Source organism: Ceratotherium simum, chromosome 9, assembly GCF_057802395.1.
Source record: "Ceratotherium simum simum isolate JZ-2026a chromosome 9, ASM5780239v1, whole genome shotgun sequence".
Lineage (NCBI taxonomy): Eukaryota > Metazoa > Chordata > Mammalia > Perissodactyla > Rhinocerotidae > Ceratotherium > Ceratotherium simum.
The window spans coordinates 33,592,956-33,620,258 of NC_141908.1; the positions used below are offsets into that span (position 1 = coordinate 33,592,956).

Below are 27,303 nucleotides of genomic sequence, written 5' to 3' on the forward strand. Positions count from 1 at the left end.
CCAACTAGTATCAGTGCCTGGCTTCCCATATTTGTTTCGTCTTTTCAACAGTTAGAATATCTCATTTGTTCTCTGAATAGAATGAGTGATCTTCTCAGTTTCACACTTTATTCAGAACTAACCCCTACTTGAAAAGGCACACATTTCTTCAGCAAGTTATAGAAAGTTTAATCCTTGTGTCTAGTTAGCTCCTATATTCAGAAGGGGACCGCCAGCCAGCCACAGTAAAAGCACTTTTTCATAATCATAAATCCATCATCATTGCAAATATTTTGGGTTCTAAGTTTGACATTCATGCACCGAGGATGGTTTTAAAAGAAATTCTGGGACCGCTGAACTGAGAATTGTAGCTTGAAGAAATAACTAACGAAAAATAGGAATTTTTTAACAGATTTGTAATTGTGGTTTACACTGTCTGTCATTTATTTACCAAATTATATTGACAGTAAAGAGACACATAAGTTTTTAGTGAATAAGTATAAGAAGGGATGTGTGTGTGTGTTCAAAGGACTCAAAATTAGCTCATTTTGTGACTACATATTTTAAGGTTTCTGTAAACTTGCTGTTGGAATGAAGTTCTTGGGAAGGTGAACAGTATAGCAGAAAATGTGACAAAAATGATTACTATTTACTTAAATCACTGAATTTGAAATAAGCACAGATATTTTAAAACATTGTGGTTCAGCAAGGATATATTTTAAAATTATTTGAGGGCAAAAACGAGTTTGCTAAATCATCGTCGTTGATACAGTTATAAGCGTATATTTGAGGCACCTTATTTTCAACATTTTTTGCTTTAAATTTTTCTGTAAAATTTTCCCTAAATGGTTCCTGAATAGCAGAAAGCATTAATATTCCTTGATCAGCTCTAGTGTGTTGTTTCACTATTAAACTGATAGTAGTTTTTCCAGATATTTTCTAATGGTTAATAAAGCAAATGGAAAATATTAATAAGAACACTCAAATGTGGGTTCTTATTTTATGCATTTATAAAAAGAATCTAGTTGCATGCAGAAACATAGTATAATTTTTCATGTTCCAAAATGGATTTCACAGTGGATTTCAATTTTCAGTATTTTAGTGAGCCCATTTTTACAGATGCTCTGCTATTTGAACAAGTTTGAAAGCCATTGTTGAATGGTCTGGATCTTATGCTTAATTCCTTATAGTACAGGATGAGTCAGGGTAAGTAATAGTGCTATTGGGTAATACAGTCAAAAAATAAGATTTAGATTTGAACATTCAAAGCATGTTTAGTTCCTGACATTGCCCATGGATTCTTTTTTTTCTGTACAGCTTGAAAATAGGGATTCTATTACATATTTAAGAAGTATAAAAATGTCAAGAAAGTTGGATAATATCTTGCCTAAAAGTGACAGGACAAGAAACAAAATTTGGGGAAAATGGGAGGGTTGTGTGTAAAATATACAAGTAGAGTTTTTGTAACAAAGATAAAGGAATGAGAATAATTAAAAATAAGAGAATAATTAAAAATAAGTGCTATTTAAAAAGCTGGCTTAGTTGAAATTTAACAGAAAACATGAGTTAAGAGGGGTCCCATTTTCTCTTAACGTCATTACTTCCAACTCTGACTTTATAATCCAATAAAAAAGGCCTATGTTCCATCTCATATTCTTCATAATTGATTTTCAGGGAGGTAATTTGTCAGGCTAGGAGGCGGTAAAACAGCAGTTGTTGACATTAGGCTAAGACTTGCGGCGGGGGAGGGAGCTCTTTGCTCATTAGCAGGAACCGTGTCTATTTTATCCCTAAGCCATTAGAAAAGTCTTGTACTTTGTATACAGACATTAGAGTGCAGTTGTGACTTTTAACACAGTGCTGAAACTTGCATGTGTGTAAAAATGCAGATTCTGATTGAGTAGGTCTGTGATGTGTGGGGCCTGATAGTTCATTTCTAAACACTCCATTGTGATCCGTACGAATCCTGATGTCTGTGAACTGCACTTTAGTAGGTAGGCCCAAGAGGCTTCAAGCTGTGAATTAGGTTTTGATAACCCAAGCAGATTTAAGTCTTTAGAATTGTTCCCACAAAAGATAAAAGGTAGTCTTTTTTAAAATAACTTCTTCAAATTTATGAGTTGGGGATGCAGAATGGTCTTGAAGGCCTCAAAATAAAGTTCAAAATTTTAAAATTAAAAGTAGATTTTTGCCTCATTTGGAGCCTTTTTTAAATATGGAAGATTTATGTTTTTAAATAGGCAGTTAAGTGTTTCATGTTATGAAGAACCTTATTAAAGAGTTGGGACAATGTGAATCTTATGTATATGTGGATTATGTTCTGAATTTTTTGTTAATAGAAAAGTAGATTTTCAAATATTAGAGATACCACATTGAGTCTCCAAATGAATCTTGCCTTCTAAGTTATGGGATTTTATTAATAAACATTGAAAACAGACTACTACTACCTAAGACTAATTTGCAGGTAAAGTTAGCAGTGCCGTAAGTGGTACCTGACAGATGTGCCTTGTTATTTTACTGAAGAGTTCTGGTGACTTTGCTGTTTTGTTACATGGTTGAAAATTTCTATTTCATTGTTAAAATGGAATTTGAAAGATAGTTGAATAATTTGATTCTCTAAAAATGAGTTTTTCTTGGCATTCTGTTAAGATGTTTATTTCCCTTACATATTTAAATAGTCTTTTTGTAAGAACTGCCCTCATCCAAAGCACTTAAGAAAGCCAGAAGTTAAGTAATGGCTTTTTTAAATTGGTTTATCAAAATTTATTGATTGCTTGATCTGTAAAACAAATCTGGGCTTTGTGGTTTCTAATGGCTCAATTAATGATAGATATATTACATATCAGGCTTTGTATATTGCTTTTTGAAAATATCCATTAAAATCTGAGTCATTTGGATTTGAAGATCTGTAGATATTTGAACAGTAGTCTAACAGAATTGAGTGTATACTCAGTTCTTGGAGTGGAATGTTAAATTTTACAATGTGGTCTTAACCATTTTTTCCTTTATATGCCAAGCCTTTCACCAAAGAACAATTGAAAACAAACATGAAGTGCCAAGCTGTAAATGCTTATTCCCCTGAAATATACCATTATAATAGAAGATAATCTCTCTCCTTATCTGAGAATATAAAACGGAAGGCAGTGTTTTAAGTTGATGTCACATGGAAGAGAAAACCTACGTAGCTTTTATCCTCTACTTGTGGCAGAGGAAACATCTTTAGGCTAGTGTACTCATTTATAATTGTGGATAAAACTAAGCTTATTAGCACACTTATATGCTGACAGAGATTGATGCACTGATAAATGATAACATGAGAAAGGGAAAGACAGATTGGGCTGAAATATTAATAAAGTGGTTAGGCCATTTAGTATAGGGACAAACAGTCCTATATGCTTTGAAAATAGCTGGCAGCCAGTGGTATCTGAGAGTCATTCTGTACATAACAGTACCATAATTAATGTTCATAAATACGTTGGGTAAATATTAAAAATATACATTATTTAATACTCTGCCCCCAAAAAGCAGTAAATTAAGAAATAATTTCCAACAAAAGGCAGTATTATTTCTTAAATGGATAAAACTACATGTAACTATAGGAAGTTCACCTTCAAAATAGTGTCCAGGAACTGAAAATGGAATATGGTGTAATAGTTATTTTGACAGTTATTTTGATAGTTAATTGAATAGTTAACAAGTTTCTAAAGAATTATTTTTATAGAGTGGAAATTTTCTAATAGGAAAATGGAATTAAGAACAGAATCACTTTGGAGTGTAGAAACTGAGAGATGGCAGTCTTACCTAGTCAGTTTTGAATAGAGCAGGGGTTGACAAACTACAGGCTGCCACCTGTTTTTTATATATCCTTTGAGCTAAGAGTGGTTTTTACATTTTCTAAATGGTTGAGAAAAGTCAAAAGAATAATATTTTGTGACACATGAAAATATATGAAATTAAAATTTCACTGTCGGTTTATAAAGTTTGAAACACAGCCATACTTATGTACATATTATCTTTGGCTGCTTTCCTGCACCACAGCAGAGTTGAGGAGTCGGACAGACGGTAGGCCTGCAACACCTAACATGTACATATTTACTAGCTGGCCCTTTACATAAAGTTTGCCAATCCCTGTTAGAAAGGATAGTTTTGTTCATAACGTGGCATGTATTCAATTTGGTTATTTGCTTGTAGCTGGCAGATTGAGGATCTTGCTTCCTTAATCTCTTGATTTCTATTGCTGTTATTTAGATTTTACTTTGTAAAGTGTTCCCCTGATTACATTTTTTCTTACTATTGCTCAAATGCACTATACTAGGAGATACTAGTACTTTGTAGGTACACTTTTTTCTCCTACTTAAACTTAAAATACAGTTACGTGTTTGCCATGGATGTTAAGGGACCATGATGTTTGAGGGAAAGGCATTTGGCACTAATTGGTTAAGTCACAACTGTGAAATAAATTGGAGGTTGGGGAGTTTGCTTTCTGTGTTGGTGAGTAATCGATTGCTTTCAATCTATCTTAACACTACCTCCAGAGGATAGACTTGATTAATATGCACTTAGAAAAGACTGAGAGAAGCCAAATCAGTCATTTATTAGCCCTGCGATATTTTTCTTCTCATCACTTGATGTATTCTAAGAGAGCTTAGTTTTACATTCAGAAAGTATATTTGATAAATGATTTAAGTTGAAACTTCACAGAAGCACCTGTTACTTCCCATCTACAAGTGCAGTTGAGGAATTAAGGGTGCAGCCAGTTTTATTTGTATAATGCTTGTACAATGTTTGGAGCAGGCAGACCTATATGAAAAGTGTATTTTCAGGTTCATTATGACTGGGTTGAGGGAGGGAGAATCTATCTGATCCACAGTAAAACTTTTCATGATCTATTGAGAGCTGACTGTTACCACTTGCCAATTGAAACTGGGAAACATTTTAAAGAAATGCACTTTAATCTGAAATAAAACTATAAAAACTAAACAGCTCTGGTCCTTGTGTTTTGTTTGGTTTTGGTTTTTGGTTTTTTAATTTTTTTGTTTTAATGAGACCTGAAATGAATAAGAATAGCATAATCCAAATGCCTACATAAAGTGAACATTGTATTCCTCCACAAACAAGTGAACCATTCATATTCTTGCCCCTTTTATGGCCTGTTTTTAACCATCAAGTTTCTTGTAATTCGTAATTTCATGGGTTCCACACACTTCTAAATCCATATTTCTTTTAAATAAGAAAAAAATGAAATAGACAGTGATGTTGAAAGATACTGTAATACTTTACTATGCCTGCTCTAACAGAGCCACAAATAGTGGCTTAAAAGAAATTTACTGTCTCAGTTCTGGAGACGAGAAGGCTGAGATAGGATGTCAGCAGGGTTGGTTCCTTCTAAAGGCTGTGAGGAGGGCCGGCCCCGTGGCTTAGCAGTTAAGTGCGCGCGCTCTGCTGCTGGCGGCCCGGGTTCGGATCCTGGGCGCGCACCAACACACCGCTTCTCTGACCATGCTGAGGCCGCGTCCCACATACAGCAACTAGAAGGATGTGCAGCTATGACATACAACTATCTACTGGGGCTTTGGGGGGAAAATAAATAAATTTAAAAAAATAAAAAAAATCTTTAAAGGCTGAGGAAGACAGTTCCATGTCTCTCCCCTAGCCTCTGGTGGTTTGCTGGCAATTTTTGGCTTTCCTGGCCACGTGGAGATAGCATCCCCATCTCTGCCTTAATCTTCACATGTACTGTGTGTGTGTGTCTATTTGTCCAAATTTCCCTTTTTTATAAAGACACTAGTTCTGTTGGATTAGGGTCTACCCTAATGACCTCATCTTAACTGATAACTTCTGCAACGACCCTATTAACAAATAAGGTCACGTTTGTAGGCACTGGAGTTAGGACTTCAACATATAAATTTGAGGGAGATGTGAAAAACCCTTAACATACATTTCACAAGTGTAACATCGGGTAGTACTGTGGGCACTGGTCATCAAGAGAACTGGGTTTGAGTTGTGACTTGAGTGTAATCTACAGATGTCATTTGTCTCTTTTATAACCTCTTGAAATTAGCATGAATGTCTAGTCACAGGTTCTTTGCAGCCTTAGGTCCTGTGAGTCTGGTAGTGGAGAGACACACAAAGGACTTCCCTGAAAATGGAGACCCAGGAGGATGGCTAGAAAGTTGAATGAACAGGAAAACTTGAACACTAGATATTGTCAGTGTGTTGAGGTGTGTCAATTGTGGTATAATAGGATTCATTTTAAGGTAATGGGAGGAGAGCATTGGTGGGGTACAGATGGAATAAGATTAACTATGAGTTGATAACTTTTTTTTTTTTTGGTGAAGAAGATCAGCCCTGAGGTAACATCCATGCTAATCCTCCTCTTTTTGCTGAGGAAGACCGGCTCTGAGCCAACATCTATTACCTATCCTCCTTTATTTTGGTCCCCCAAAGCCCCAGTAGATAGCCGTATGTCATAGTTGCACATCCTTCTAGTTGCTGTATGTGGGACGCGGCCTCAGCATGGCCGGAGAAGCGGTGCATTGGTGCTCACCCGGGATCCGAACCAGGGCCGCCAGTCACGGAGTGTGCGCACTTAACCGCTAAGCCACGGGGCGGCCCTGAGTTGATAACTTTTGAGGCTAGGAGGGGAGTATAGTAGGATTCTCTGCTTTTGTATGTGTTGAAAATTTTCCAAACCTTAAAAGAAAACCTAGAATTAAGAGATTTATGTTTTTTCTTTGTAATAGCAACTGCTAGTGTACTTTGGCAGCCTTATAAACTGAATAGGAAATTTAAAGACTAAAGCATTTATTGTTACAGACAGCATATACATTAGGTGTTCCCAAAATTTTGGGGAAAAAAAATCTCTAGTGCACGATGGGATTGTTGCCCTGCTTAACCTGGATTTTTAACCCATTGTAAGCGGAGATGGAAGACTTGGGAGGGAATAGTGGCGCTCTCTCCTACCATTAGGATGCTTAGGCATGGTCGCCTTTTTCTTGAGACTGTAAGTTTCATAAGAATACCAACTGTCTCTTGTTCATCAGTCGAACCCCAGCATCTAGCACGGTGCCTCCCATACAGGTGTAGTCACTGATGGTTCACAAGTGTGTGCCCTCTTCACTAGTACTCACTGTGAATCTCAGAGAGACTCACAGAAGCTTGAGGACAGCAGTATTACTACAGCTCTAAAGTAAGATGGACAGATCTTTTGCTTTTTAGGAAGGATACTCTAAATTTAAGCAATAAGCCACTCTTGGTTGGCACTCCACCCTTTGCCCATTTAACACCTTTGCCACATACTGGCAGCCCACTGGATACTGATGAGAAAGATCCCCTGAGGTTAGGTTTAGCCCCCACAGCTGTTTCTAAAACTTTGTAAGCCAAGTCATAAGGAAAGCTTGCTGAAGACAGGTACAGATAGACTTTTGACAAAGCCTGCTTGTGCATTTTTAACAGTCCTTTTTTTTTAAGTTTGATTTTTTTAGTGAAGTCTAGCGTAAGGGATTTGCTTTATTGAAATGTTTTATTTGTAGATCTTAAAACTATTAAAAATAAATAATGCTCATTCCATCAGCGGCATTTGTTGCAGAATTATAGATTTTATTAGTTACTAGCTTATCACCAGTTTATATTGACTATCAGCTTTATAACTTCAGAACCAGATTAGAAATAAAAGCATCAGCATTCAGGAAGCAAGGAAAAGGTGAATGTCTCTGCTGTTTTTCTCTTTAATGTGTTTAACATGTTCAGAATCCTTGTTTTAGAAAAGAAATACTCTTTAAGTATTAGTCTTTAGGAAGACTCTGGGTTGATCCAGCAATAATATAACATTGCAGAAACGTTTAAAATATCTATTCTGAAATTAAACATTTTAAAACCCAAAGGAAAATTTGATAATGGCAATTCAAAAAATATTGAACCTATGGGTTTAATGTTGTCTCAAGTTTTATGAGCAAGTCCAGAAAATAATGAGGAAGTAAATGTAGTTTAGTAATTGGACAGATTAGTGATACTAACACTTCTTTTCCTGGAGAATTACTGGGGTTCATATGGAAACGAATTCAGGGATGGTACAACCATAAATCATACTGACACAGAAAAACCATTAGGCAGCTTTAGAACTTGGCTAACAGTGGAGAGTTTAAAAGGATATACTGGCTGCAGGAGGTGTAGGTCCTGCAGACAGCCACGGCGCTTTGACATGCCTAAAGAGCTTCAACGTAGTTGGCTGGGAGCATGCCAGTCCTGCCAGTCCTCTGCACAGTGCCATACATCCAACCTTCATCAATAGCCTGAACATTTACGATCGCATCTCCACCTTTGAAGGACACCTCATCTGCATCAGCAGCCATATAGTCGTACATGGCACGGAAGATTTTCTATTCGTGAGGATGGAAAAAAGGAAAAAAAATATATTAGATTTGCAACAATTAATCTGAACACCTCATTTTAAGGTCTCTTATGCTTACTCCACAAATTTAAGTTGCACAAAAGAGCATGCGCAACCACCACCAAGAAAGTGAATAGACAATAGGAGAAAATATTTGTAAATCATATATTTGATAAGAAATACTATCCAGAATATATAAAAAACTACAATACCAAAAAAAAAGGTAGGGGGAGGAGGCAAAGGATCTGAATTCTCCAAAGGAGACATACAAAGAGCCAATAAGCACATGAAAAGATGCCCAACATCATTAGTCATCAGGGAAATGCAAATCGAAACCACAATGAAATACCACTTCACAAATACCAGAAAGATGATCAGCAAAAAGACAATGTTGGGGAGGATGTGGAGAAATTGGAATCTTTACAAACTGCTGGTGGGAATGTAAAATGGTGCAACCATTTTGTAAAAGTTTTGGAAGTTCCTCCCATGTTAACTATAAAGTTACCATATGACCCAGCAATTCCACTCTCAAGTATATACCCAAGAGAAATGAAAACATATGTCCACATAATAATAACTTGTACACCCATATTCATAGCAGCATTATTCACAACAGCCAACAAGTAGAAACAACCCAAATGCCCACCAACTGATGAATGAATAAAGAAAAGGTGATATTTCCATGCAGTGGAATACTATTTGATAATAAAAAGGAATGAAATACTGATATATAATACAACAATGGATGAACCTTAAAACGTTAAGTAAAAGAAGCCAGTCACAAAAAGACCACGTATTGTGTGATTTCATTTATATGAAATGTCCCAAATAGGTAAATCCCTAGAGACAGAAAGTACATTAGTGGATGCCTAGGATTGGATGGAGAGGGGAGAGAGAGGGTCAGGATGGGGAGTGACTGCTGATGAGTACAAGGGTATTTTTTAGGGTGATAAAAATGTTCTAAAATTGGATAATGGTGGTGGTTGAACAACTATGTAAATAAACTAAAAATCATTGGAAATGTACATTTCAAATGATGAACTTAATAGTATGTTAATTATATATTAATAAAACCATGTATGTGTGTAAAAAAAGAATGTGCTTATTTTATATACAGCCTTTTTTTCCCCCTTTTGAGGAGGTCAGTCTTGTGTTTTGGAGGAGAAGAATTTGAAAAACCATAGCAATATTGCATGTCATCTCTCACTTTGGGAATTTGAGAATATACCAGTAGTAAAAGTTTCTAAAAGCTATCCTTCACGGTGTTAAAAAAAAATTGTAACATAGGGGGAAGGGGAAATGGGGAGTTACTAATCAACGGGCATAAAGTTTCAGTTAAGCAAGAAGAATAAGCTCTAGAGATCTGCTGTTCAACCTTGAACCTATAGTGAATAGTAATGTATTATACTTTTTGAAATGTGGTAAGAGGGTAGATCTCATGGTCAGTGTTCTCATGACAATACAATAAAATTTTTAAAAATTGTAACAATTTAGAGATATACATAATAAAAATTGAAAGTACTCGAATTTTCCTTTTTTTTTTTGTGAGGAAGATCAGCCCTGAGCTAACATCCAATGCCGATCCTCCTCTTTTTGCGAGATATGAGGATACTGACAACTTAAATGGAAGACCTTTTTATTTTTATTTTATTGTATTTTTTTGTGTGTGTGAGGAAGATCGGTCCTCAGCTAACGTCCGATGCCAATCCTCCACTTTTTGCTGAGGAAGACTGGCCCTGGGCTAACATCCATGCCCATCTTCTTCTACTTTATATGGGACGCCACCACAGCATGGCTTGACTAGCCGTGTGTCGGTGCGCGCCCAGGATCCGAACCTGCGAAGCCTGGGCCGCCGAAGCAGAGCACGTGGACTTAACCACTGCACCACTGGGCCAGCCCCTCAAATTTTCTTTTTTTTCCCCCCTTTTTTTTATTGTGAAATTTTTGTTGTACATTATTGTTTATCAGTCACCATATAAGTGCATCCCTCCATCCCTTGTGCCCACCTCCCACCCCCTAGCCCCTGGTAACCAACAAACAGTTCTATCTGTGCATGTGTTGGTTTATCTTCCACATATGAGTGAAGTCATGCACCGTTTGTCTTTCTCTTTCTGGCTTATTTCACTTAACATAATACCCTCCAGGTCCATCCATGTTGTTGCAAACGGGACGATTTTTGTCTTTTTTTATGGCTGAGTAGTATTCCATGGTATATATATACCACATCTTCTTTATCCAATCATCAGTCGAGGGACATTTGAGTTGCTTCCATGTCTTGGCTATAGCAAATAATGATGCGATGAACATAGGGGTGCATAAGCCTCTTTGGATTGTTGTTTTCAGGTTCATTGGGTAGATACCCAGTAGTGAGATAACTGGATCAAAAGATATTTCTATTTTTAATTTTTTGAGGAATCTCCATACTGTTTTCCATAGAGGCTGCACCAGTTTGCATTCCCACCAGCAGTGGATTAGGGTTCCCATTTCTCCACAGCCTCTCCAGCATTTGTTGTTTTTTGTCTTGGTGATTATAGCCATCAAATTTGCTTGATAGGAGCAGCCACTGGTTAGTAATTTGATATGTAACCTACAGGCATATCTTTTGCATTCTGAAATATACACACATATATTCATATTCTTTTTTTTTTTTTTTTTTTTGGTGAGGAGATCAGCCCTGTGCTAACATCCGCCAATCCTCCTCTTTTTTTTTTTTGCTGAGGAAGACGGCCCTGGGCTAACATCTGTGCCCATCTTCCTCCACTTTATATGGGACGCCGCCACAGCATGGCTTGCCAAGCAGTGCGTCAGTGCGCGCCCGGGATCCGAACCAGCGAACCCCGGGCCGCCGCAGCGGAGCGCGCGCACTTAACTGCTTGCGCCACCGGGCCAGCCCCATATATTCATATTCAAGGATAGGTTTCCCCTTCCCCCCTGCATAAGTGGAACGATACTATAAATAATAATCTGACTTGTTCTTTCCTTTTAATATAGCTTGGAGGTCTTTCCATATAAATATAGATCTATCTCATTCTTTTTACTGCTGCAGAGAATTTCATATTTTAGTAATATCAGAAATTATTCAACCATTTCTATTTTTCTGGACATTTAATTGTCACCATTTTTTCTTATACTAACCCCCTAGTGTTTGTCTTTGGGCAAATATTTCAGAAGAAAGAGCTTTTAAAGCTGAAAGTATTAGGTCAAATGGTATGTGCATTTTAATTTTTTTAAAGAAGTTCACTACTATAATGTTCTAATATGATACTTTATTATTGTTTTAATTTGCATATTCCTGGTTAATGGTCATGGAGAACATTTTTTTTGTTCTCCATTTTTACTTCTTTTGCTGTAAATTGTCTATTCATATGCTTGGAGGTCTTTCTTATTTTGAGGGGAAGGGGAATAATTTGTTAATGAATTTTGGAGAGCTTTATGCTTTTTAGATATTAATCTTTTTGTTATGTATGCAGCAAATATTTTCTCCCAGTTTGACGTGTTTTTTTTGTTTTAAAAAAATTTTTAATTTTATGCTCAAATCTGTCAGTCTTTTTCCTTACACTTCTAGATTTTGGAACTTGCTAAGGAAGGCTTTCTCCATCCCCAATATTATAAAAGTAGTCTCTATTTTTCTGTAGTATTTTACCGTTTTGCTTTTGTATTTCCTGCTGATTTGTAATTCTTTTAGGGTCCATTTCTAGACTTCATTTTTTAAATCTATTCCCATGCTAAATCCATATTTAATTACAATAGCTTTATATATATTTTTTGCTCTTATATGGTTAAGTCCTTTTCTATTGTCATTTTCAAAATTTACTTGGTTATTCTTGCGTCTTTACTCTTTCAAATAAATTTTAGGATTAACATACAAAAATTTTTTAAATGCTATTGGGATTTTGATTGGAATTTCCTTGAATTTATGGATTTATTTTAGGAGAAATGACAACTTTACAAGATTCCCTTCCTGAAATATAATGGGTCTGAATACTTATTTAGATCTTCATTTATGTCCTTTAGTAAAGATAGTTTTCTTCATACAAATATTGTTTATTTAAATCATAAAGAAATATGTTTTTGTGATGTTATGAATGAGATTCAGAGTTTTAAACTAAGAGTTTTAAAGTAGTCTGGTGAATTGCAAACATGATTTGACTTATCTCTTCAATATATTAATAGGGTAGATCTAAGATGCATACATATATATATTCTTTTATGTGTGTGTGTGTGAGGAAGATTGGCCCTGAACTAACATCTGTGCCCATCCTCCTCTATTTTGTATGTGGGATGCCGCCACAGCATGGCTTGATGAGCAGTGTCTAGGTCGGCACCAGGATCTGAACCTGCGAACCTTGTGCTGCCAAAGCAGAGCACATGAACTTAACCACTGTGCCACCAGGCTGGCCCCTACCCATATATATTCTTTTTTTTTTTTTTTTTTTGTGAGGAGATCAGCCCTGTGCTAACATCCGCCAATCCTCCTCTTTTTTTGCTGAGGAAGACGGCCCTGGGCTAACATCTGTGCCCATCTTCCTCCACTTTATATGGGACACCGCCACAGCTGCATGGCTTGCCAAGCAGTGCGTTGGTGCGCGCCCGGGATCCGAACCAGCGAACCCCGGGCCGCCGCAGCGGAGCGCGCGCACTTAACCGCTTGCGCCACCAGGCCGGCCCCTACCCATATATATTCTTGAAGAATGATTCCAAGCAGCAAATGTTTTAGTTTAAGATAGTGGGTGGGACCAAAGAACCCAAACTGATCATTTGCTTTAGGTTTTTTTTTTTTGTTTTATTTTAAATCATTGAATAATGCTATTCAATTGAGTTTAGTAATGAAGGTTTTCTAATATAACTGTTAGTTAACATGAGATGTGTGGTAAAACAGCATTATATAAAATAGAAAGTTTGATTAAAAAATACAAAAGACCAGACTACCTATAATCGTTTTTACACACATCAAAAAATAAGAATGATTTGAGCACGTTCTTTACTATTTACTTACTCCAGCAGTAGATGGATGAGACGGGATAGAGGATACCGTTGTCTGTTGGGTGGCAACTGAAGATGACCGTTGTTGGAGCTCTACGGTTTTTGCATGTTTGTAAGCTGAAAGGAAGGGAAAACAGTTGATGAGAAGAAAACGTGGCTATTTAACACCATTTAATCTGTTTAGCAGCTGAGCAGTGCTCTTTCCCTAATTTAATAACAATGATTTCCAAAGAAGGAGGCATGAAAATGCAACATCTAACTTCATGTACCTCTTCACAATTCTAGTCCTTTCTCATTAGAAGAAAGGATCCAGATCTTTTTTTTGTTTTTCTTCCCCAAATCGTCTCTTATAGTAACCTCCGGTGAGCGGGCCGGCCATGGAGGTCATGGTCAGCACCATCCAGCTGTACCTGCTGAGGCTGCAGAGAAGATGCCCCCGTCGCTGTAGGTGGAGAGGCGGTGGTCGGCAGCTTCTGAATGCTCAGACTTCTCCTCGCCGCCGCTGACGCTCAGCGCGCTGGCGGATCGCGACTGCTCCCGGCTCCGGCGCTGAGCTTGGACTGGAGGAAGTGAGATTGCCAGAGGGAGCGGAGGTGAAACTTCTAGAGCACAGCAATTGAACCTCAGTTGGTGTTTGTGTGTTTATTTGTTACCAAGCATGGTTTTAAGTAGATTTTGATGGATTAAATGCTCAAAACTCTTAGGAGGCGGTGCCATCTTCATTTTCCAGATGAAGGTTTAAGTAAATCACCAAAGTTCACAGGACAGTGAAGGGGTACAGTCAGGCTTCAAATCCTGGAGTCTGTGCTTGACCGCTACTCCTTCCCTCCACCCTGCCCATTTTCACGGCTTACCAAAATGAATAGATTGTAATTTTCACATTCAAGCTCCACCTTCAACCTCTCCAGAAAGTTCTCCCTAACTTCCAAATTAATTTAGATGCCTTTTCTTGGTGTTTCCACAATCTGTGTGCAAACCTTTAAAATTGCACGTGTCAGGGTGTAACTACTGATTTTCTCGTCTCTCTTCGTCAGTAGTCTAGAGTATAAATCTTTTGAGGACAGGCACTACATATTATTTTATAATACGAATAGAAGGCATCAAGGCATGCAGCCTATTTTGTTGAATGACATCTTCCTTGCCATAAGAGAGTTCGGAACGTCGCTCAAGGTCAAATCCATTCTCTTCACTCTGCCTATGTATTTTTTTTTCATTATTTATCCAATAGAAAGATGTACTACTTTTTTTCTTTAGGAATAAAAATGATAATAATGAGGCCTGGAGAGGATTTACTCTGAGGCAGTGAAACGATCTTTCCCTAACTTGAACTTGTCTAGAAAATGAGTTTGGCCCGCTAGTCATGCTGAATGGGCGACTCAGGAAATTGAAAACCGTGGAAGAAAGGAACCTCAGAGACTGAAAGTCATTGACTCTAGCCCACTAAATGATAAGCCTTTTTTGGCATAACATACCATTAAGCATGTGTAAGCTTCGGGATTGAATGTTGTCTTCTGCTGGATCATAGTCAAACACTGAGCCAGGATTAGTACGCCAGACACGTAAACCTGAAAGTGAGATTAAGGATCAGAACAGATGTTCTTGGACTCTTTCAATAACTTGGAAACCAAGCCATGAACTTAGCCAGAGGAGGACTGAATAACACGAATTTAGCTTAGCTTCTAGTCATGTCTTCTCCTCAGAGGAGATCAAAGCATAAGGCAGAAGAGATGTCAGCTTTGCAAACTGTGAAATAACAGAGGTTCTTTCACACCTAATGAAAACACAGGTTGAGGTCCTCTATCCTTTGCCTTGCTGTAGATAATGTCTGTTCTTCTACTGCCCTTAAAGTTGATTTCCCCTACTAGGCCTCAGTTACCTGTAATAGTTTCCTGATCCTGGTCGTTCCGTTTTTGTTCCATTTCTACCACTTTTCTCTGAATACCTCGGTAGGTAATGTCACTGAAGTCCTGTGTGTTCTTCTTTACTCGTTCAGTGATAGGGTCTGTCACCACTGGTGTGAAGCATCCCTTGTGTTTCTCAAAGTCTTCATGATATTTCACCTGAAATTTCATGAATTCACTTTGTGAAAACATGATGGTGTGATTATTTCCTCTTTTATATGTTCCAACAGGCTGGCCAACCAATACTAAAGAATTCCTGACTCACCGCTGAGATGTTGCGTTGGGTCTCCCTCACCCGTCTCATCTCTGGGGTGTCCAAGACATAGGCAGCTCTGCCTTGTATTTGTTTCCGGAAGCTATCAGAATAAAGAACCTGATGGAGGAAAGACCATGAATGAGTACAGGTCATGGTACTATCCTAATTCTGAAGCCTCATAACCTTTCCAACAGATGGTGATACAAGGAGCTGGGGAGGGAAGCTTGAGTCAACTGAAAGGACCCAGCGAGACCCAAGACTAACAGTGGAACAGGTTAGCATGAAGATGGATGGGCAGGGCTCGCATCAGGAGAGAAAGAATTTGTTTTGACTTTGAAAATGTAATTTTCATTTTCAAAGGAGAAGGGGTGCAGTATAATTGTGAAGGGAAAGGGAAGAAAGCGGTCTCTTGAATTTGCTGGGAATTGTAGCACCAGCGTATTGGACAGTATTTGGCGCTAAATGTGATACTGACATTCAAAAGAACTATCATTTTTCATAGGTTTATGTCCAGATTTCATAAACCAATATGCTAATACAGAAATCCAAGTCCTCCAGACACGAAAAACCCGAAATATCAAAGCCAAAGAAGGCATCCATTTCAGAGTATTACCTGTTTCATAGAGTACCTTAAAAATAAGGAGCAGAAGACGGAGCATGTTAGGAAGTCAATTTGCTACAGGTGGTTAAGTAAGACTACCTTAGAGTAAAGTAAAAGGGAGAGAAAACATTGGCAATTAACTGGTTATGTCTTAGTATGATCATTTGGAATTTAAAAGCACAGTTGTGTTAATTTTAGTGTAAATTTTCAGTTGACTAAGGAAGTGCACATTTTTATGGTGTTAAAATGTTATTTTCCAAGAGGTTGCATTTCTCTTTTTTCATTTTAGTACGTTTTCCAGTTGAATGAGAAAGGCACGTTTTTATGATGTTAAAATGTTATTTTCCAAGTTTTTGCACTACTCCTTTTTTTAATCCTAGAAAATACCGAGCTAATGTTTTCTTGGTTGCGCTTAGCTCTCTCCATCTCTGGAGTGACAGGTGTCGAAGTTGCTTTTCTCATATTCTCTTTGTACAATACCTAGAGGAGCCAAGAGAGCATCCAGACATCAGAGAGCAGAAAACAAATTCTGAAAACCGTCATCTAGCTGGGGTTATGGCTCAACTATATCACACTGTGTAAGAAACACCTCAGGAAGATAAAGCCATTAAAATGTTATTGTATAAAGCAAAAGGTGAAGAAAGAATTCAATCAGTTTGAGCTGGTGGGGTTGGGAGGTTGTTTTTAAGTGGGTAAAAAAGAATTTTAAAAGATAAACAAAAGTTTTGGGGGAACTGTGAGATAAATTAGTGGTATAACCATGTTTGCCACGCTTGTTAAAAGTGTAACAATTTCTTTTTCCCTCTCTGAAATACCGAGCTAAAGTTTTCTTGATTGCGTTTGACTCTTTCCATCTCGGGAGTAATGGGTGTGGGGGTGGCTTTCCCCAGGTTCTCTTTGTATAACACCTGTGAGATACAAAGTTGGACCCAAAAATCACTAGGAGGCAATATTCAGGCTATTAAATAGAATGCAATTTAGGGGAGAAAACTCCAGGTTTGATCTATTACTATTAGTGAGAACAGCTCTCAAGAAGAAAGCCTAAAAAACAGTTAATGGCAATGGTAAGTGTAGTATGTCATTTAGAGGAGATTGTAAAAAACTGGCATTTTGTTTGTTTTTAACCCGGGGTGGAGTTAGGAGCAGGCCAAACTGCAGGGGTTACTTGGCAAAATTAAAAGCGCTTTCATTTCTCAAGACAATACCGAGCTAATGTTCTCTTGATTGCGTTTGACTCTCTGCATCTCTGGAGTGACAGGGGTTGGGGTGCCTTTCCCCACAGTTTCTTTGTACAAAACCTATGCGAGTCCAATGGATCCAAAAAGCCAAAAAGAAAAAGAAGAATTACAGTTACCAAAAGATTAGACGGAACAGATAATTTGTTACGAGGCTCAGGGCGCCAAACCATTTGGGCAATGAGGTTAGATGGAAAAAAATATGTTTCCAAAGGAAATTAAGTGTATTTACAGCAAGACACACATTTCTAGGGTAGGACCCTGCCCTGAAATCCTTGCAGCCTGCAAGACAGAACCGCAGTGTGCCCAAAACGGATGAAAGACCACGTTTGCTCTATGGCTAGTCTATGAATTTCAAGCACCGGACAGATCATCTAAACAGGACTTAGGGGCCTGGGCTTGAATGACATTCAGAAGGTGGAAGCTGTTCCCTATATAGCAGTGGGGGACTGGACCTTTTTGCAGGACTTAAACTCACATAGACACATCAGTAAAATCGTGGGCCCTCAACCAAGAAAAGGATGTCTCCTACTCTTTTTTTCTTACTATTATCTGTGCTCTGCCTCTTGCTTTAGTACAACATCAAACTGATCAGAAAGGCACAATGTTTTCAGCAATTATATCACTATCATGGTAAATCAACAGGAAATATAGTAACGCACCATGACAAATCCTCAACCTCAATGTCTCGCCTCAGTGTCATTTTTGGGGACACAGGAGGTTTGGGAAATGCCATTCAATAGGCAGAATTCTGTAAAAGTAGTGGTTCTCAAAGTGGAGTCCTGGACAGCAAGGTCACTTGAGAACTAGCTAGGAATGCAAATATTCTGGCCCCACTCCAGATCTACAGAATGAGAAATTATGGGGGCAGGATCCAGCAGTCTGGTTTAACAAACTCTCCAGGTGATTCTGATGCACACTCAAGTTTCAGCAGCACTGCACTCAAGTATTGGAGAAACCTGCAGACAGTGTAGATGTGGAGGGCCACAAGGTTCTTCATTACGTAAGCTAATGTCACCCCCACACAAACCCCCATCCCCCGGTAATCTATAAACATGTATAATATCACATAGCACAGAAGCACAGGAAATGGTTTACTAAAGTTAGCAGTGAAAGACCAAGATAAAGACAAAAAAACTAGAATTGGTAAAACAAAAAGCAGTTCGAGTGACACGTTCTTTTTTAAGTAAATTAATAATCATTTGCCAAAACCACTACCGGATCTTAATTTATGTCATTATCCCTGAAGGAGAGGATCAGGGGTTATTTTTTTCCCAAGGTCTCTTTGTCCAAATCTGACAGAGCAAATTAGAACCTAAAGTCATAGGTGCAAAAACACAACAAAATCACAATTCCAACGTTCCAGAAAGATCCCAATTACACCTATCATGCCACCCCCAAATTTCATGTGTATATAAAACAAAGAGACCTTGGGGGGTAGTGGATAGAGAGTAAGTTTGGGGAGACATGAGCAAAAGGATGTTTTATTGGAAAATCCGTTACTTCCTGATATTAGAACTTTCAATTATGGATTAAAGCAATCTTGTTATTATGGGGTTAAGGCCAGGAGTAGCCCTATAGTAAGGAAGGATAAATGTGATAAAGAAAGTCACAAAACTTAAGTTGTCTTTAAAAAGTAGGATTAATATGTATTATTTTAAATCATTAAAGAAGTAGTTTTTTCTTTCTTGCCAAAGTACCGAGCTAATATTTTCTTGATTGTGTTTGACTCTCTCCATCTCGGGAGTGACAGGTAAAGGGGTTCCCTTGCCCATGTTTTCTTTGTATAACACCTGTGTGATGAGAAAGCATCCAGAAAAACAACCGTAAGTAACATTTCATTTGTTTTGCGATTTTAAGGGGGAGTTCAACTTCCTTGCTACCAAATGACACAGTAGTTCAAGAAGCCAGGAGTTATATGCTGATAAGATGCCACGTATTACTTTAATGGCAGCCATTCTTGGGATGGGGAAACTGACTCTCTAGGGCAGTAAGGACTCAGCTGCTGGGGAAAGACTGTCAGAGTTATCCATGTTATTTTTTCATTTCTATGAGCATGGTACCTCCTAAACAATCACATGGGGATTTGAGATGGTTAGAACTCAGTTTTGCTGTTATCCAAGCGAACTAAAAGACAAGTGGTTTTTTAAAAAATATTTTAAAATACCAGGTGGAATAGAAATCAGAGTTAACTCAAATAAAAAATAATAGAATCCATAGTAGTATTATAGAAATGCAAAAGTATGTCCATTTGCTAAGTGAGGTATATTAGAAGCAAAGGAAAGGAAGTGGGTTTAAAAAAAGAATAGATGTTAAGTATCAATTTAACTATAGGTTAAATGACATCTTTTCCCTTTCTCTCCAAAATACCGAGCTAAGGTTTTCTTGATTGTGTTTGACTCTCTGCATCTCAGGAGTGAGGGAGATTGGAATTCCTGTCCCCAGGTTTTCTTTGTATAGCACCTGTAGGATAAGACAGCATCCAGAACAAAAAGAGCAATCAACCACTTTCACTGTCTTGTGGAGCAGTTGGGAATAGAAGGGCAAAGAGGAAGAGAGCAAATTAGAGGAAGGGAAATACCAGAAGCTTCTAGATCCAACCTGTATGAGCCTAGAGACATCTTTAAAAGCAAAGAAATGCAGGAAAGAGCAGCAAAAACTAAGAGATAGGAAAGGAAAGTTTAGTTATTTTTGTTGTTTGAACTAATCTCTGCAGCGCTGAGTGACGGAGAGCACCATGAAAGGGAACAATTAGTCCCCCCAGCTTGTTATGAGGAAGGAAAAAATAAAAAGGGCAAGAGACAGAAGGAGAGCCAAGGAAGTTATTTTTGATTTGGAAATGTTATTGATAAACCACATAAGGACATTTGGGTTTTATAAACATTGCATATATGAAGATACATACACACAAATCTTCTTTTGTCAACTTTCAAAAGAAGTCAAAGTATTTAATTTTTAGTTCGGGTGAACATATTGGGAAGAATTAATTATTTTTAAGGCAAATGGAGAGCAATGACAAGATGCTAAATAAAGAAACTTGAAAATATCTGTACAAATGCCAATAAGGATAGAGAAGGTTAGAATAGGAAACGAGGTCAATAGTCTGATCTTTGCAGAATAAATTTTTGTAAGTTTTACATTCAGTTCAAATTTGCCAAAGCAGGATAAACGTGGGTGCTTAGACATCGAGAATGTTATGTTTTTAAAGGCTGGAATATACTACTGAACACTTTTTTAAAAAAAAGTCAAATGATTACATTAATATTTAACCAAAATGGGAAAACTGATTCATACGAAATGGCAGCATTAAGTTGCAAATAAGACATGTCAACGTTTTTATTGGAATAAGCTGATTAGATTTTAAAATATAGCCATTAATCTTTTTAAACGTTTTAAAAATAAAGGGATTTTTTTTCGTTTAAATACCGAACTAAAGTTTTCTTGATTGTGTTTGACTCTCTCCATCTCTGGAGTGATGGGAATCGGGGTCCCTTTCCCGAGGTTTTCTTTATACAATACCTGCATGACACAAGAAAGCATCCAGAAAAAACAAGAGCAGTCAAAACAGCCCTTTCTTCTACCTTGTAGGGAACCTCGTATGAGACTACAGACATCAAACAGGAAGGACATTCACTGAGTCGACCTGTCTTTTCCAGCACAGATCTGGATGAGAACACATTCCATATTTCCTTAGCTAAAGTGCCAGTGTATTTGATGTTCAAGTTTTACACTAACTCATATATTAAATGTTTCCTCTGTCAGGAATTAAGGAAAAAAATACAAATAATTTTATAAGAGCACTTAAATTTTATAATATAAGAGCACTTAGTGTACAACAGAAAGATTATTTTTTAAGATTATTTTTAATTAGATTGGCAAATATTTTTTTCCCTACACAGAACATCTGTTTTACAGAATAACATATATTTAAAACCCCAGACCAAATCTATGCAATATGACAAAATTGGGTTTCATTGAGTAAAATCAAGTTGTAAAAAAGTGGTCAAGTCTAAAAGTCAATGTTTTAATACATAGTACTGTTTATTTCCCATAGTATCTTAAAGGCTCTCTGCACACACCTAAATGTGCATACAATTTTGCCTAAATGCAATCTGTGTAAAAATTAATACAAATGGTTACTTTAAAAAAGAAATTGTCCAGGATCATTAAGATCTCAAGTAGATATATACAATAATATACTTACTCTAATATAGAAGAAAATAATTAAAAAATAATTTTTAAAATTAATGTAAACCTTTCTAAAGAAAGGAATAATAATAATAATAATAATAAACCCACAGGGAAAACAGTGACTATACCATTCCAAAAGTAATATTAACTTACAATGAAAATTTAATAAAATTAAAAGATTGTTAGTGAATAGTAATTAAAAACAAAGGAAAACAAAACAAAAAGACAGTGGGACCAAAGAAAGTTACTGATCTAACTCTGTGAAAGAATCAAACTTTCAGAAAATGTTTAAACTGACAATTAAAAAATATTTTGGTTCCAACCTCCCCCACCCCCTAAAAAAAATCCAGCTCAATTTTCCTGACATTTGATTCTGCATCTCAAGTATAAGTGAATCTAAGATCCTTATATAGAAGTTTCACAGACTATTATAGAGTTTTTCAGCAACAACAATATTAATAAAAGAGAAAATAAAGTTAAATATAAACTCATTATCTGATTTGTGTATTTAAAAAAAGTCAGAAGGTCTGGATTTCTGCTCGTGGAATGGCTTATTTAGGACAGGTATCAAGATAAGATTGCTTTGGGTTCTGACACTGAGCGATTTTCTTTCTCAGTGCTGCTGTTTATCCAGACAGGATGGATGTGAAGGTAACCCCTGTTCCCAAGAAAGAGACATATTTCTATATGTGCCATCGAGTACTGTCTTTTCTTGCAACACTAACCCAGAAACAGTAAATAAAAAAGTTCCAAGTAATTAAGAGCTACATGGGTTTTTTTTGAACACCAATTAAATTGAAAAATCCCAGAAGTAAGATAAAAGGTGAGACGAGAAGGAAAGAAACCAATTAAAAGTTTTAAGGGACTATTATAGAAAGTATAACATGTTAGAGTCAAATGGTGAGTAAAAGATCCCGAAAACAGAAGGATTCAGTTGATGAGATTTAAAAAAAAAAGAATTTGTTAAATTGATTATTTTAAAGGGACTAATAGTGAGAACTTTTGTTTTATGGAAAGGTATTATTGTTTTTTTAATATGGAGTTAAAGGAGCTTTCTCCCAAATACCGAGCTAAAGTTCTCTTGATTGCGTTTGACTCTCTCCATCTCAGGAGTAACAGGCAGGGGGGTCCCCTTGCTCAAGTTTTCTTTGTACAAAATCTGTGTGCACAAAACCAACAGTCAAATCAGCCTGGACCCACCCTTTAGGTAGACTTTTAAAATAGTCTCTAAAAGTATTTTTGTTTGTTTTCATGATGATGTAAAATAGGCCTAAATAACTTTAAGAAATAGAACAAGTATAGACCATCTTTGGACAATGTCTGTCTCTAAGTGGCATCAATACAGACACAGCTACCAGGCTGCAGGCAAGAATCACTTACTTACATAGGCCTTCTCTCAAAGACAGAAGGATTAGGCCTTATTAAATAGCATTCAAGTTAACTGAAATTAATATCCATAATGAGTTGTTGATAACTCTAAATTAGGGAGCCAAAAAGAGACAGAGAGAGAGAGGAAGTTTTGGGGGAATAACATAAATATTAATAAATCTTAAAGGCTAAATAAATATTAGCTTTCAATGACCCTGAAAATATTCCAAAGGAAAGCTCATTTATATCTTGCCTGGTACAAGAAAATAGCTGAGGCAAGTAAGTTTGTATTTCTGAGTTATTGTGAATTGCTATGTTGTCTTTTGAATGAAAATGTTTAAGAATCACATTCTTTTAAGAAAAGCTGCAAACACAAAATATACACCAGAGTCACAATAAATACAAATAGAATTCCAATTCACATTGTCCATTTTGAAGGGGTGTTAGATTTTACTTTTGACTTGTGCCACACCAGTTAGAAACACCTAGTGTTACTAGAGGAGGAGTTGAGGAAGGAAAGACTGAGTATTACAGGTTTTTAAGGAAAGGGATCAATAGCTATGTTTCAGGAAAACTACAGTCAAGATTTCACACCAGAACTAAAGTAAATACTAAAATTAGATTTGGGTTGAAAACTGAGGTAATATTTGGTATCATAATTTTCATTATATGAATTTAGTAATTTTACAGGAAGAAATATCCTATGTTTGTAATGTGTTAAAAATATTATTTTGAAGGATTAAGGGATTTTATTTTTTGCCCCCTAAGAAATACCGAGCTAAAGTTCTCTTGATTGCGTTTGACTCTCTCCATCTCAGGAGTAACAGGCAGGGGGGTCCCCTTGCTCAAGTTCTCTTTGTACAAAATCTGTGTGCACAAAACCAACAATCAAATCAGCCTGGACCCATCTTTTAGGTAGATTTTTAAAATAGTCTCTAAAAGTATTTTTGTTTGTTTTCATGATGATGTAAAATAGGCCTAAATAACTTTAAGAAATAGAACAAGTATAAACCACCTTCGGACATTTAGTCATACACAGCACGATGTCTGTCTCTAAGTGGCATCAATACAGATATAGCTGCCAGGCTACAGGCAGGAATCACTTACTTACATAGGCCTTCTCTCAAAGACAGAAGGATTAGGCCTTATTAAATAGCGTTCAAGCTAACTGAAACTAATATCCATATTGAGTTGCTGGTAACTCTAAATTAGGGAGCCGGAAGAGACAGAGAAAGAGAGAGAGAAAGGTTTGGGGGAATAGAAAAAATATTGATAAATCTTAAAGGCTAAATAAATATTAGCTTTCAATGACCTTGAAAATATTCCAAAGGAAAGCTCATTTATATCTTGTCTGGTACAAAAATATAGGTGAGCCAAGTAAGTTTGTATTTCTGAGTTACTGTGAATTGCTATGTTGTCCTTTGAATGACAATGTTTAAGAATCACATTCTTTTAAGAAAACCTACAAACACAAAATATACACCAAACAGAGCCACAATAAATACAAATAGAACTCCAATTCACATTGTCCATTTTGAAGGGGTGTTAGATTTTACTTTTGACTTGTGCCACACCAGTTAGAAACACCTAATGTTACTAGAGGAGTATTTGAGGAAGGAAAGGCTATTACAGGTTTTTAAGGAAAAAGATCAATAGCTATGTTTTAGGAAAACCACAGTTAATATTTCACACCAGAATTAAAGTAAATACTAAAATTAGATTTGGATTGAAAATTGAGGTAATATTTGGTATCATAATTTTCATTATATGAATTTAGTAATTTTACAGGAAGAAATATCCCATGTTTGTAATGTGTTAAAATATTATTTTAAATAAGAATTAAGGGATTTTATTCTTTGCCCCTTAAGAAATACCGAGCTAAAGTTCTCTTGATTGCGTTTGACTCTCTCCATCTCTGGAGTGACTGGCAGGGGGGTCCCCTTGCTCAAGTTCTCTTTGTACAAAATCTGTGTACACAAAACCAACAATCAAATTAGCCTGGACCTATCTTTTAGGTAGACTTTTAAAATAGAATTGTAAGCGACCATAAGTGAGGCCATCTTGTTACGCTAAATGGCCCCAGCCCCTCCTCCGTGTGACTACTCGCTGCTCTGCCCGTACTCTAAAAAATTCACATGTTTTCCTGATTTATGGCCTCTGCTTACGTATGTACTCCCCAATAGCCTGATAAATTAAAACTTTGTTCTATGAGTTTTTCTCCAGGAACAGTCTGACCACAGGCAGGAAACACACCTCCAAGGTATCCATCACCGATGACAGAAGAATGGAACAATGTGATGCCTGGAGCCCATCATGCCTGGAGACCAACATCCCTGGACCCCCTCCTTACTTCCCATTTTCCCTATATAACTGCCTCAAGATTCTATAATCCTGGAAGATGGGTGTTTTGAGACATTAGTCACCTGTCTTCTGATTTGCCAGCTAATCTAATCTAATTAAACTTCATTCTCTATCCCTAACTCATTGTGATTAATTGGCTCAGATCGTGGCAAGCAGAGCAAGCCCACTGCTGGGTAACTGTCTCTAAAAGTATTTTTGTTTGTTTTCATGATGATGGAAAATAGGCCTAAATAACTTTAAGAAATAGAACAAGTATAGACCACCTTTGGACATTTAGTCACACACAAGATGATGTCTGTCTCTAAGTGGCATCAATACAGACACAGCTGCCAGGCTGGAAGCAGGAATCACTTACTTACATAGGCCTTCTCTCAAAGACAGAAGGATTAGGCCTTATTAAATAGCATTCAAGTTAATTGAAATTAATATCCATAGTGAGTTGTTGGTAACTCTAAATTAGGGAACCAAAAAGAGACAGAGAGAGAGAGAGAGAAAGGTTTGGGGGAATAAAATAAATATTGATACATATTAAAAGCTAAATAAACATTAGGTTTCAATGACCCTGAAAATATTCCAAAGAAAAGCTCATTTATATCTTGCCTGGTACAAAAAAATAGCTGAGCCAAGTAAGTTTGTATTTCTGAGTTACTGTGAATTGCTATGTTGTCTTTTGAATGAAAATGTTTAAGAATCACATTCTTTTAAGAAAAGCTACAAACACAAAATACACACCAAACAGAGCCACTATGAATACAAATAGAATTCCAATTCACATTGTCCATTTTGAAGAGGTGTTAGGTTTTACTTTTGACTTGTGCCACACCAGTTAGCAACACCTAGCGTTACTAGAGGAGGATTTGAGGAAGGAAAGACTGAGTATTACAGGTTTTTAAGGAAAGGGATCAATAGCTATGTTTTAGGAAAACCGCAGTTAAGATTTCACACCAGAACTAAAGTAAATACTAAAATTAGATTTGGGTTGAAAACTGAGGTAATATTTGGTATTATTTTCATTATATGAATTTAGTAACTTTACAGGAAGAAAAATCCTATGTTTGTAATATGTTAAAAATATTATTTTAAATAAGGATTAAGGGATTTTATTTTTTGTCCCCTAAGAAATACCGAGCTAAAGTTCTCTTGATTGCGTTTGACTCTCTCCATCTCAGGAGTAACAGGCAGGGAGGTCCCCTTGCTCAAGTTCTCTTTGTACAAAATCTGTGTGCACAAAACCAACAATCAAATCAGCCTGGACTCATCTTTTAGGTAGACTTTTAAAATAGTCTCTAAAAGTATTTTTGTTTGTTTTCATGATGATGGAAAATAGGCCTAAATAACTTTAAGAAATAGAACAAGTATAGACCACCACACAGCACGATGTCTGTCTCTAAGTGGCATCAATACAGATTATAGCTGCCAGACTACAGGCAGGAATCACTTACTTACATAGGCCTTCTCTCAAAGACAGAAGGATTAGGCCTTATTAAATAGCGTTCAAGTTAACCAAAATTAATATCTATAATGAGTTGTTGGTAACTCTAAATTAGGGAGCGGGAAGAGAGAGAAAGTAAGTTTGGGGGAATAAAATAAATATTGATAAATATTAAAAGCTAAATAAATATTAGCTTTCAATGACCCTGAAAATATTCCAAAGGAAAGCTCATTTATATCTTGCCTGGTACAAAAATATAGATGAGCCAAGTAAGTTTGTATTTCTGAGTTACTGTGAATTGTTATGTTGTCTTTTGAATGAAAATGTTTAAGAATCACATTCTTTTAAGAAAAGCTGCAAACACAAAATATACAGCAAACAGAGTCACAATAAATACAAATAGAATTCCAATTCACATTGTCCGTTTTGAAGGGGTGTTAGATTTTACTTTTGACTTGTGCCACACCAGTTAGAAACACCTAGTGTTACTAGAGGAGGAGTTGAGGAAGGAAAGACTGAGTATTATAGGTTTTTAAGGAAAAGGATCAATAACTATGTTTTAGGAAAACCACAGTTAATATTTCACACCAGAACTAAAGTAAATACT

The 27,303-nt window shown here is 36.7% G+C and overlaps 1 protein-coding gene across 9 annotated transcripts in view; it reads right to left on the minus strand.

The window, feature by feature from the left end:
* Window positions 1–7,609: 7,609 nt before the first annotated feature.
* The window catches only part of NEB (nebulin), a 234,736-nt gene continuing 215,042 nt past the window's right edge, over window positions 7,610–27,303 (minus strand). For 3 of the 9 annotated variants that reach the window (XM_087435197.1, XM_087435198.1, XM_087435196.1), the window contains 15 exons: window positions 26,390–26,482; window positions 24,778–24,870; window positions 23,678–23,770; window positions 22,602–22,694; window positions 20,771–20,863; window positions 19,045–19,137; window positions 17,315–17,407; window positions 16,925–17,017; window positions 16,497–16,589; window positions 15,518–15,625; window positions 15,228–15,411; window positions 14,824–14,916; window positions 13,762–13,911; window positions 13,365–13,468; window positions 7,610–8,357 (listed from right to left, as the gene is read on the minus strand). In XM_087435197.1, coding sequence (XP_087291323.1) covers window positions 8,184–8,357; window positions 13,365–13,468; window positions 13,762–13,911; window positions 14,824–14,916; window positions 15,228–15,411; window positions 15,518–15,625; window positions 16,497–16,589; window positions 16,925–17,017; window positions 17,315–17,407; window positions 19,045–19,137; window positions 20,771–20,863; window positions 22,602–22,694; window positions 23,678–23,770; window positions 24,778–24,870; window positions 26,390–26,482 — 1,650 coding nt within the window. In that variant the 3' untranslated portion in view covers window positions 7,610–8,183. Of the gene's footprint in view, window positions 8,358–13,364; window positions 13,469–13,761; window positions 13,912–14,823; window positions 14,917–15,227; window positions 15,412–15,517; window positions 15,626–16,496; window positions 16,590–16,924; window positions 17,018–17,314; window positions 17,408–19,044; window positions 19,138–19,714; window positions 19,808–20,770; window positions 20,864–22,601; window positions 22,695–23,677; window positions 23,771–24,777; window positions 24,871–26,389; window positions 26,483–27,303 lie in introns of all 9 variants that reach the window. The other 6 variants (XM_087435202.1, XM_087435200.1, XM_087435199.1 and 3 more) reach the window with 5 other exon arrangements.